At 43.2% G+C, this 13,154-nt stretch overlaps 1 protein-coding gene across 2 annotated transcripts in view; it reads left to right on the forward strand.

Moving 5' to 3' along the window:
• The window catches only part of RNLS (renalase, FAD dependent amine oxidase), a 124,801-nt gene extending 112,008 nt beyond the window's left edge, over positions 1-12,793 (forward strand). Inside the window, exon 5 of one of the 2 annotated variants that reach the window (XM_056849272.1) lies at positions 12,530-12,793. In XM_056849272.1, coding sequence (XP_056705250.1) covers positions 12,530-12,682 — 153 coding nt within the window. In that variant the 3' untranslated portion in view covers positions 12,683-12,793. The remainder of the gene's footprint in view (positions 1-12,529) is intronic. The other variant, XM_056849271.1, reaches the window with a different exon arrangement.
• The last annotated feature ends 361 nt before the right edge of the window (positions 12,794-13,154 follow it).

The raw sequence follows: 13,154 nt of genomic DNA on the forward strand, positions 1-13,154 counted from the left end.
CATGGGGATTTCACCCGGGCTTTGCTCAGGGAAGATGAAAGAGTCGGGTTAACAGAGGAATGGGAAGACCCAGACATTACGAGGGCTGGCAGTGAGATCGTCTCTAATGGACGGAAAACTCATGCATAACTCCAAGGAACAACCGATTCAGACCTGGGCGAACATGAGTGAAAGTACCCATGCATAAATGACCTTAGTTGTGAGGGGAAGAGAAGGAAGGGGGGACTGGCATTCCTGTTCCTGACCAACTGTCTGCTTTTATCTCCCTCCACAACAGCATCAACTGTTACACTGGGATGGAGGCGGGTTGGGATACTCTGTGGGGTTCTGAGCACTTGGAATCAGGTTCAGAAATATTTGCCATTTGTATAATGTTTCTGGGTTCCCAAATAGAGAATGAGGAGTTGTTCAAACAGCTTTAATCTAAGGAGCAACTCCAACCAGTTCATGCAAGCACTCTCAACTAACTGAACTGCCTATGTGAACATGTGACTTGAGGGAAGGTCTACAAATTAACACACTGGACTAACATAAGGGAATATCTTGAAATCATAAGTTCTGTCACAATTACTTGATTCATTTGAGCTTCATTCCAAGGTGAACTATAATCTATCACAAGATGTCTATTAAATCTGTCCGTGTTCTTTGATGTCATCATGCTGTGATTTTACCAGTTACTCCCTCCCAACCCCATAGCATTGATTGGTGAGATGGGGAAACTTAAAGCTAGATGATGTCAGTTTGATTTGAGTTTCTCAAAACCCTATAGCCTTCAACCACGTTAAAAATCTAGCCTTGTTGCTATAAGAGAATTGTGTGAATATATCTAGTGATATAATTTGTGAAAGTGAATTTTTGTTTACATTGTGGAAAATGGGCTGCAGTTTGTTTATATGTTATATGTGGTTTATTATTTACATTTAGTTCAATGTGTTTAGGTATGTATGATTTGTTTATTTCATTTTTTGTGCATGGTTAGTATGGCCATTTCCATTCAGCCTATTTTCTTTGGCCAATTTCCCATTTTCATTTCTTTGTTTCTGCCATTTATATGCATTTGACACAGAAAACGGGCATCAATTTTTATAGTTATGTTTCTGTTATGCTTGGGGGAAAGGTCAATTGCAGTTTCATCCTGAATAGAGAGAAACCTTTTTAAAAAAAACCCTTGCACTTTTAAATTGAACCAGAGGTGTCACAAAATTTGGTTACATCGCTCTGTTAGATTTCTTTTTCCAAATTTCTCAAGGATTAGAACTTTAATAATATTATAATTAGTTCAAGAACTGGCACCGCCTATAAAAGCATTTCTGTTGAGGTAAAGGCTGTTATTCTGGTATATTGGCCAGTAGGCGCACTACTGGGAAATAATCCTGAAGTCACTTTTCCACCATAGATGCTATCAGGCAAGCATACGAACTGTTCCTCCCAATGTGGTTGTGCATCTAAGCCTGACAGGACAGGAAAAGGCCTGTTAGCATCTGCATTTTATGGTCTGACATATAAAAGCACATACATTTCAGAGGCAGATTAATTAAGATATTTTGCAGCTGATCCTAGCCCTAGATCCATCCAAGACATTCACATTTCACCAAACTCCTATCTCCACTTTTATCGATTCATTCCATTTGGCTGCATCAGAGAGAGGCATATCAGCAAGGCTGCCTTTATTGGCCCAGGTAGCAAATAGGGTTGCCAACCTCCAGGTAGTAGCTGGAGATCTCCTGCTATTACAACTGATCTCCAGCTTATAGAGATCAGTTCACCTGGAGAAAATGGCCACTGTGGTAATTGGACTCTATGGCATTGAAGTCCCTCCCATCCCCAAACCCCACCCTCAGGCTCCACCCCAAAAACCTCCCACAGGTGATGAAGAGGGACCTGGCAACCCTAGTAGCAAACCCTGTCATTCAGCCCTTAACAAGTATCCTGTCCTTCTTTCATTGATTACACAGGAGTGTGGGTGGTTCTTCCATTTTATCATCATAAACAAATCAGTAAGTCTATCCCCTGACATTTCCCCTGGAGCTAATGTTTTTAATTTTTTTAAAGACAGTCTAGTCAGGTATGCGCCCTGACGTGGATGGCCCAGGCTAGCCTGATCTCGTCTGATCTCAGAAGCTAAGCAGGGTCAGCCCTGGTTAGTATTTGGATGGGAGACCACCAAGGAATACCAGGGTTGCTGTGCCGAGGAAGGCACTGGCAAACCACCTCTGTTAGTCTCTTGCCATGAAAACCCCAAAAGGGGTCGCCATAAGTCGGCTGCGACTTGACGACACTTTACACACACACACACACACGCGCGCGCGCACACACACACACACTCAGTCAGATATGCACGTTTTCTACTAATATTGTGAGGTGGGGGTTGTCTTTTTTTAATGTTACTGCCAACAGGCACAGCAGAGTAGTGGTTAAGAGCAGTGGACTCTAATCTGGAAAACCTGGTTTGATTCCCCACTCCTCCACATGAGCGGCGGACTCTAATCTGGTGAACCGGGTTGATTTCCCTACTCCTATGCATGAAGCCTGCTGATTGACTTCGGCCTAGTCACTGTTCTCTTCGAACTCTCTTAGCCCCACCTACCTCACAAGGTATCTGTTGTGGGGAGAGGAAGGGAAGGTGATTGGAAGCTGGTTTGAGACTCCTTTCAGTAGAGAAAATCGGGGTATAGAAACCAACTCCTCCTCCTCCTCCTCTTCTTCTTCATGTCTTTGATCAACAAGTTCAGACTTTTGTTACATTTATACCCCACTTTTCTTCCAATCCAACTCAAAGCGGCATACAAATGGATCCCTCTATGGTCTTCCATAAAGGACCAGACCCAGATCTGCTCCATTTCAACATGGTTGCCGCTTTTCATGTCTTCAGACCCTGACCTCCTGGGGCACTCTTTCATTTATGCAGCCTCCTAGTCTCCTCTAGCAAAAGTCTGTAACTGCTGGAGACTGAGGCTTGTGTTGCTGCTGGAGAAAAGTGAAAAATAGAGCTTTCCCCAGAGTGGCAAAAGGCATTCTGGTGGCAGAATGGCAAGAAGCAGCCTTCCAAAGCAGCAAGAAGCTGTCTGAGGACCAGAGGTTAAAAATACCATCATAAGGTAATCTATGTTGATGATAATATAATAGCAGCAGCAGCAGGATTTCCAGAGTGGTTATCATTATGGCAGCTAGATTTAATTACAAAGATAAAAACACCAGGTTGTTAATTAGGTTTATTGTGGTTATTATAATTTATCATTCATACTACTGTAGCGCCCACAATGCCTACAGTGTAATAGTTGGATGAAATTAGGGCCAAGGTATTTAATCCTCAGAGCTCTGAGATAGATTAGCAAGAGTCTGCAAAAGAGTCATAGTTTTTGGGCCATTTCACACTCTCTGCAGAGCAAAACGCGGGTTTGCCCCTTCTGACTTCTTCACACATATACAGGCATGACAAGTGCTGCAAGCATCTGAGTTTCACACTACTCCTTTACATTTCAGGTGTGCATCTTAAAAGGTAATGTGTGAAGACACCCCCAAATGGATTACAGATTTAGCCCAAATTTAGATAACACACACCCCCTCCCTCAAAAAAGAAATGTTAGAACTGAAACCAGTCTAGAAGCAAGACACCCTGAGTTCAGTGGAATTTAATCCCATGTACATAGGCAACCTTAATCAGATAACGCCAGGAGAGAGCATCAGATTTTTCCTACATGTGATTGAGCTAGCTCAGAAGAAATTCCAGTTCTTTTTTTCCTTCTTGCATTGCTGTTTTGCCGCACTGCATGAAAAGTCACAGAGGTTCCTGCCGCATCACATTTCAGGTCTTCATAGTGTGTCCCCTCATGTCAGATTGCATGCTCTAAAGATGCTCCATTTATCCGCACTTGGTTATATTGTCAACGCAGCCAGTTTTTTAGTCCATCACAGATGATGAAAACTTACCACTAAGCTCCAGAAGAGAAGCTCTGTGCAAGAATTGACCACTGTTAAGAATCATACAATGGTGCTCAATAATTACCTTCTTTGTTTTAAAATTTCAGTCATCACTTGCCACAGCAGCAATAGGGAAATGAAGGATGGACGGGTTTTCCCCAGACCCTGTCAAGCAGGATTTATCCTTTTTGTTAATTCAGTGCAGCCATTATGTCCTTCAAATGGGCCAAATACAATCCTAGGATTAAAATGCAGACATTACAATTATCCATGGAAGATGTGGGATTAGTCCTCCCGAATTTCTATTGATACTGCTTAGCAGCACAGCTGTAGCACTCGATCCTGTGGTTTAATTATGATAAGACAACATTAGCACCAGCAATCAAAAGCTTCTCTAGCCAGAAAGTCTCTCTGACAGAATCCAGTTACAGTGTGGTGAGACTAGAGAGCGGCCTAAAGCAGTACGGCGGTGTAGGAACTTTATGTATGGCGTGCCTGAAGCATCAGTAAAAGAATATGTTTACCTGGCAATATCGTGAACTGAGCACCAGCTGAAAAGGGGCCCTCCCCTTCAAAATGCAAAGGGTCAAGAAGGAGGCAAGATGGATTTGCCTCCATTAGCACATCTGAAAGGCATTCCTCTCACACTTCATACAGAAGGGTTGCTTTCTCCTGGCAGTGTTTCTTCGTTCATTACTGCCCTGAGGGAAGAAACATTTGTAGCCACGGTGGGGAGTCTACATTGGACTTCCCTTCACGCTTGCCCCGTGGCTGCCATTTTTGCATACACACTAGAGCAGGGGTGTCAAACAAGGCCCGTTGGCTGGATCCGGCCCCTTGAGAGTTCTTATCCGGCCCGCGAGCCAGCCGAGGAAGCCACACACACACGCACACACACTCTGGTCTGGCGTGGCAAGGCCCAGCCCGACCAAGTAGCATCTATGTCAAATGCGGCCCTCATAACAATTGAGTTCGACACTCCTGCACTGTGTGTGTGTAAAGTGCCGTCAAGTCACAGCTGACGTATGGCGGCCCCTTATGGGGTTTTCAAGGCAAGAGACTAACAGGTGGTTTGCCAGTGCCTTCCTCTGCATATCAGCCCTGGTATTCTTTGGTGGTCCCCCATCCAAATACTAACCAGGGCTGACCCTGCTTAGCTTCCGAGATCTGACAAGATCAGGCTATACCATGCTGCCTTCCGTCCCCACTCCTGCACTAGAGGATTAAAAAAAAAAAAAAAGTCAGTGTTAGTGCTTGGAGCTGGCTGGGAATCTAAGAACGGGCTGGGAAAGGAGCTTCTCCTCTCAGCCTGAGGCTGTGATCAGCGCTTGCAGGCTGGAAATTGGTCTTCTGTCCCCTCTGAACCCCTGCTGAGAGTGCATCTCTGTTAGGCTCCAATCCCATTCTGCATGCTGTGCCTGGAAGGAGCTAGTGGGCAGAGGTAGGACTGGCAGGTAGGCAGTAGCATGTAGTGTGAGACTGGAGCTCAACAGAGGAGCGTGTGAGGTGGGAGCTCCAAGGGGAGTGGAGAAAAGGGGGCACGTAAGTACTGATCACAGAGCAGCCTGTGAGAAGGGGGTGGATAAGAGAAGCCCTTTTCCCATCATCGGTTGGCTTCCAAACCAGCTTTTAGCATGAATGCTGGGTTTTTTAAAGCCCTCCAGGAGTGGCAGTTACAAGGAGGATGGGTGTTGTAAAATGGCACACATGTGCCCAGGGAGGTTTAAAAATCTGAACCTTCCCATCCACATGGCAAGCAAACCCGCTTTGACTGTGGTGTTTCAGAATGTAGAAAAGCTGGTATGGGAAACAACAAGAGAAATACCAGGATTGGAGGATCATTGGAGGATTTGCTAGGGAGAAGAAAGCTCTGGTTTGAAAGCCAAGCCAAGTATCCCTGCGGAAGCCACCAGAGTTGGGAAAGATAGCATCATCAGGTCATCATAACCTTATATGGTCATGCTGAATGTCTAGGGTGTGCGTGTGTCCTCAAGAATGTTCAGGGACAGAGGATACCCATTACCCCTCATAGGTTCACTTCCCCTCCACAGCCTCTTCCCCACCTTTTAGACCTCCAACCAAGGACTGAAACACAGAGCGAGCTCTCTGCAGTTGCCCACCTCATGGAGTTCGACCACTTTGAGCCCAGGCAATTTATTCCTCCTACCTTTGACTCTGTCCAGAGGTGAGCTGGCAGCAAAGCATTCCTTCTTCCAGAACGGGTGTGGATGGGGCATAGCAATTTCCATGCTTTCTAGTATGCTGCGTCCTCAAGGGGATTTGCATACACAGTAACTGAACCATCTTTTTTAAAAAAAACAACCTATAAAGTTGGGCCAGTGATATTATTTCCACTTCATACAACGGTACATCTGCAACTGAGCTGAGATTCTGACAGTGGATTTTCCAGCTCCCAGCTCTTAATCTTTAGCACTGCAATTGCATTCTCAAATGCAGGGTACAAGTTAGATATATATGTATTTACTTTAAGCATGCATTCCTGCATGCTCCACCAGACTTGGTTCTTACAATAAAAACAATGTTAAAATACAATAAAATGCAATACAATGCCCAAAGGAAAAAGGGGGGATGCTTGACTGGCAGATTCTCATTGTGTGTCTACATTTGCCTTACCCACTTACTTGTGTTCACCCCCTGTTATCTCTTTCTGTATCCCTCACTACCAGGGACTCACTTAAGGGATCTCTGTAGCAGGAAAAAAAAAACCTTGCCCATTCTCATCCCCATCACTACCCAAGTTCAGGTGAGCTTAGTTGATCTGACTACATGCTGAATGGCACGGAGACTGGATTTTCTCTGTGCCAGTTCAACACCAGAGGCAAACAGGCTTGTTATCTTGGGGGCAATCTTTTTCTTCCTTTTTTCTTTTTCTTTTCTTTTTTTTGTTAGCAACAGTGCGGTATTATCAGAGATGTTGTTATTACTCAGTAGCCTGCGTTCTTACCAAGGGTGAGGCTTTTATGTTTTCCTGTTCCTAGTGGCAAGCATAACGAAAAGGAACTAGAGCAGTAAACCTGACATTTGTAGTTCAGTTGCACTTCTAAACAAATCTTTTGATCCAGAAGAAGGAGCACAAAACTAAATAAAAAAATCCAGGAAGATTTAAGGAGGAAGCTTAACATTGGGGGCGTTATTTTTCCAATTCAGTCTTTCTCTCTCTCCTTTTTAAAAAAACAACAACAACATATTTTGCTGTCTTTTTCATCTGTGTCTTGCATTCCCATGATGTCTCAACCCAAAAGAGAAAAACATTTTGTTTGGTGATTCTATATTGTCTATGTCAGCAGTAGTTTGAAATGCACCAAAATGACCATCAGTGCTGAGTTCTGCTCCATGTCTTGAAATTTCTGTTGAAGTTGCCTGCGAAATACCCCCTTTGTGATCCCAATAAACGTAGGGAGGAGGAAGAGGAAAAACAAGCTTCACCTTCTAGAGTAATGGAGCAAAAGAACAGGTGAACAAGAGAGAGAAAGACAAGGTAGCAATACCATGCCTGTTTCAATAGAATTGTTGAACTTCAGAAAACTAGGCATTTTGATAAATGTTATCTACAGTTAGTCACATTTTAAATGAATACACGGGTTCTAATTCAATCGATTTTTCTTTTCCACCCTTGCTATTTTGATAGCCTTGCCCACCTTTCTATGAGCACGCCACAGCACGAGTCGGTCCTGCACTTGTGCGCTTGGATTCATCCTGCACACATGTCTCTTGAGCAGCTGCAGCTTTTAAAAAATTCAGTCTGGCACTGCCTTACAGTTCAGGGAAGAGATCCCCCCCCCCAGCCATTAACTCTCCCCCTCCCCTTCCTTTTGAATAGGGGCTTTACACAGGCAGGCTTATGGAGCCATAACTGTAGCAGTGCTAGCAGATGTCACCGTGATACTCTGCATGACTCATCCACTGTATCCTGCACCCTCCAGAGAGAGGCTGCTTTTTCTATGGGCTTCATTTGCTGAAGGTGGAATCAAGCAAGCCAGAACAGGCTACCAGAGGCTGTCGGATCTCAGACTGTTTCCTAAAAGCCTGTCCTTTCCATTATCCAAGGAAGTTATAATTCCCTGCCATGGTGCGCCTATGACAGCTGGTAGGCAATGAGAGAAGTGGACGTGGTGGTTTCTGGGAAGCCACCAAGCTTTCTAAAGGGTGCAGATGCATGGGGGGGGGACACACAAGGTTTTGCTGCCTTCCTGCATCAATGCTTCAGGTCCATCACAAAGAGAGGGCATGTAGATAAGACTGTGAGAGGGAAGGTGGCACGGTATAGCTCAATCTCGTCAGATCTCGGAAGCTAAGCAGGGTCAGTACTTGGAAGAGACCTCCAAGGAAGGCTCTGCAGAGGAAGGCAATGGCAAACCACCTCTCCTTGTACCTTGCCTTGAAAGCCCCTTGCTAGGGCCGCTGTGACTTGACGGTACTGTACAACCCAAGATATGGTACTATCTGTCTTCCCTTCCCTCCCCCCGCCCATTGGCTCACAAGTTTGTTCTTTGTGCTAAGTGAGCAGATAAGATTGGTGTTGGGTTGGGTGTGGGATATTTCAGAGGTATTTGTATAGTTTTAGCTAAAATTACATTTAAAAAACAATTTTTTAAAAGGCACTCAAGGCACTGCACCCTTGAGTCAGATTTTGGAGAAGAGTGGGTTTGAAATGCTCTAAGTGAATACATTTTTTGTCGATCATTTGAAAGCTGAAGGTTGAGAAATGGGATTAAGAAAACAGATCAGCAACAGTATGACATAAAAGCTGCTTTACGGTGGTGCAATGAAGTTTTACGCAATCACATTCTTAGGCATGTCTGTCTTATAGTGGTCAACATTGCCTTTATATACAATAGTAGAACATGTAGATCCACCTGTAATTAATGACTAATTCCAGTTAGCACAATATATAACCCTTTCACTATGTTGACTTACCAGAGAGCCAGCATGGTGTAGTTAAGAGCAGTGTTTAGGACTGTAAATGTTCAATAGCTGTATTTTTAAAAAGAACATGAAGGTTTGCCTGGGAATGTTCATACAAATTTGCATTATAATGGAAAAATCTAACAAGAAAAGTAATGACATCTTGCTTACCTACATCTAATGTTTCTTCTCCACATACATCCATTAGCAGTGTTCATATTGTTTTCCCTTTAATTTCTACCTTACTTTATTCTTCAGGCTTTCAGTAGACTCTCAGAAAAGACATGTAGGACTCTTCAGTTCACACATTGTTACAATATTTGTGATACCAAGGCTTGTATTCTTTCTTAACAACTGTCCTGCTAAATGAAGCTAAAGCATTGCAATGTTTGGTGATAAACAAGAATAAAATAAAGCAATGCAATCATCAAATAAAGCAGATTAATACGGAATGGCTTTAATCAGAAAGATGGCTTTACTGCTTTTATCAAAAAATTGGCTATATGAAATGGGACTGCTGAAGTCGAAGCCCGGTGGTGGGTATTCCATAAGAAATGCTTCATCTGGAAGCTGCATTTAGTTTGGGGCTGAAAAGAGTTAAAAGTTGCACGTTCCAGGATTACTGATGCCGTTTGATGTGTGAGTGTGTCTGACAAAAGTTTGAACATAATCCCATATAAACAGGCATTAAACTAGAAAAGAGAGTTGACAGATATTTCTTTAAATAGCATCCCATATGTCTGCATGTCCATCTCCCTTTTCTGCTCAAGCCTTCTATCTCTCCAACCAGGAGAGTGTTTGGATAACCTCTAGCCAGGGAAAGCCCCTCACAGTCCTTTCTTCCCAGAAATAGCATGGGTGGGCGTCTGCCGTCTAACTGTGCAGATCTGACATTTAACAGCCAGTAGATCAGCCCCTTTCTTCTACCCACACCTATTTGCATGCTTTCGCTAGCTATTGCTAAAATGTGAATGTTAAGCTTTCCGTGATGGTAATTCAAAAGGTTGGCTGGCTACCAGACCTGCTTCACTTTACACGAAGGAAAATATGTGTGCAGTAGTGTGGGCAAGCTGCAAAGAGGCTGAGTTGAATAAGCCTGGCACTAACCGTCAAAAAGAGGAAGAGGAAGAAGAGTTGGCTTTTATATGCCAACTTTCTCTATCACTTAAGGAAGAATCAAACCAGCTTACAATCACCTTCCCTTCCCCTCCCCACAACAGACACCCTGTAAGGTAGGTGGGGCTGAGAGAATTCTGTGACTAGCCCAAGGTCACCCAGCTGGCTTCATGTATAGGAGTGGGGAAACAATTCCAGTTCACCAAATTAGCCTCTGCCACTCATGTGGAGGAGTGGGGAATCAACCACTAGATCAGACTCCAATGCTCCAAACCACTGCTCTTAACCACCACACTACGTTGGCTCCCAGTGTCAAGAATGAATGTGGGCATGCAGGAGTGAGCAGCTCCTATTTAGTTGTGCTTCTACACAGATACTGCCTTGTTCCTCCACTACAAGATCGTATGTGACTTTGGGAAACAGGGACATAATTTGTCTAGGTTTTTTCAAGATCACATGGTGGGGGGGAAACAAGACTCTACTCAGCATGGAAGGTTTCACCTATCCAAAGGCTATACTTTTGTAAACATTCCTATGGGGGCTCCATATGGAAATAAGGTTGTAGGCTGTGGAAAAGGGGAAGGATGCAGCCAAGAGCCAGACAGCCTATGTATGCAGAGATGTAGAAAAAGTAATTGACGACCAAGGGAGGGGATGCAGGAGCTGACCAGCTGGTGAGACTAAGGAAAGAGGGAGGAAGTCAAGGACATGGAATAGAGGAGATGGGGTAAGAGGCCTCGGAGAAAGAGGAAGCAAAGGCAGGGCAAGAGAACCAAATGAAGGGAAACCAGAGCTCAGTGAAGAGAAGATGGGGCAAAGCCAACAGAGAACAAGAGGCGTTGGGGCTGTCGTTTTCTGTTGGCCAGCCCTCAAGACCTTCTGTACACATTTCCTGCATCTGGTTGGCATCTCAATTGGTCAGGATAAAAAATTGCAATATCACTTCTTTTATCTGAGCGAGAGGTTTTGATAAGTGACCGCTGGTATTTTGCCCTGTTGACATAAATTTGTAGATCTGTCCTTTTAAAGACTCCAGACACATTCCATATCTATAAACATATAAACAGTTGTTCTCATCTACATCAGCAGTAACCATAGGCCATGTTCCCTTTATTTATAATGTACTCTCCTTCTGTAAACAGGTCTGTTTGATGCTAAAAGGAATCTCTTTCCCTCCTCCTCCAAAATAATCAGCGCCAAAAAAACATGTTGTGCCTATTTTGCCCTGTGAAATGAATGCTGTTTACCATTGAGTGAATTATTTTCCCATCAGAGGTTGGACATACATTAGGTTTCAGATGTACTGGATTGTCGCCATTGTTTCTGCAGCGCTCTTGTTTATTTTGATTTGATTTGATTTGTCTCCCACCCTTTCCTGGCAAAAGCCGGGCTCAGGGCAGCTTCCAACAAGTAATTAATACAATCTATAATACCATAAATTACAAAAATTAAAACAACATTTCACACATTTACAGTAAAATCATATATTCCTAATAAAATGCTCCCAATCATTGCCTATAAAAAGTGGCACTCCAAGATTAGGCTCCCCACCTTATAAAACCTATCTATTGTTTCAATAATTAGGGAAAGGAGCCACCAACATTGTGAGGTGGCATTGATCCAGGGGGAGGTGGAATAGGTAGGAAAAGAGAATGGCCAGACTAACATCAGTATCAATATCAGTAGAGTCCAATAGGGGAAGTCAGTAGTCAGTCATTCAGTAGAGTCCAATAGGGGAAGAGAAAAGGAAAAGGAGAGGGGGGAGGAGGGGAGGCCAGCTGATGTGAGCTGCTGCTGCCCTCAACCATAGGCCTGGCAGAACATCTCCATCTTACAGGCCCTCCGGAACTGTTCTCAGTACCTATGCACCTTCTCATCTCAGGCTTCCGTGTTATTCTTTGTTTCCTTTTAAAAAATAATAATGGTGAAAATACAAGCTAGTGTAGCAATAGCAGTGCCAGTTGAGGGGAGAAAATTGAGACGTTGCCGTGTCCCTGCAAAGTTGCAATGATAGAACTAGATTAGAAATGGCTTCCCTTTAATACCTCATTCCAAAATCGTCTTGTGGGTATGTGTAAAGTCAGCATAAAAAACCTGACTTTTATAACTGAGTAGGATGCCTGAGACAATGGCCAGGGCAAAGGACCATGTGAAATTTGTCCAAACCAAGCAAGTGACATTATGGTAAAGTAGCATCTGTTTAATGAGGTCCTAATTCTCATGTTAAGAAATCTTGAGCTCTAATTGGGACAAGAAATGGGTGTGTACCATTTAAGCTGTTCAAAAAATTTTCCCAGGTATAAATCATCCAGAAATTAGTGGGTGCGAATATATTTCTGAGCTTTATAAAGGTTTCAATTCTTTTCTCAATCTCAAGTCATAAAGCACATTACCAAATAACAACAGAGCATTAAACATAAAATGTTTATTGTGATAGATGTTAATTATTATTACAATTAGGGGATTGTCACTTCCAATTAAGACACATTTCCTTGAGCTATGACTCATACATCATTCAATTTAATTAATAGCTACCTCCTCTCACTCCTGCACCTCTTTTTTACAGGTTACTAAAGCATTCCTTGGCTGTCCAGGACAAATAACTCTTCATACCAAACCGTTCCTTCTGTGCGGCGGCGATGGATTTATTCATTCCAACTTTGATGGTTGTATAGAGTCAGCCATGAGTATTGTGGAGGCTTTAAAGTCCAGTTTGTAGGATTTTCATTGGGCTTCTTTTCCAACATCAGTTCATATCGATGATGAATTATACAATGATATACTAAAACTCAGTATATTTGACCCACATGTCCTCTGTTTTAAGAAAATAAATCATGAAAAGACTTCAGAAGTTTCTCAGATTTATAGCAGTAGTAGTGAATGTTGCTTATTTATTTGCTCTGTCTCGGGACAATAACTGCCATAACTTTTCTGGCTTTTCTGGGTGTCCAAAGTATACGGAAAAGGGCAGTATGCTTACTGCCTTCACCCAAGTCATCCCCTGAAATTGATGAAAATGTGGGTCATCCAAAATGAGAAGCTGGGAGGAGAAACATACATTCTTCATTCTTGTAGCATCCAACACCCAATGAACAGTAAAAGAGCCACCATGGTGTCATGTTCCTCTTTCATAGTCACATGTCAAAATGGGCTTGTGAAATGTTCAAGTGACCCAGTCATAAACAAGACTA

The sequence above is a fragment of the Euleptes europaea genome, chromosome 5 (genome assembly GCF_029931775.1).
Source record: "Euleptes europaea isolate rEulEur1 chromosome 5, rEulEur1.hap1, whole genome shotgun sequence".
NCBI lineage: Eukaryota > Metazoa > Chordata > Lepidosauria > Squamata > Sphaerodactylidae > Euleptes > Euleptes europaea.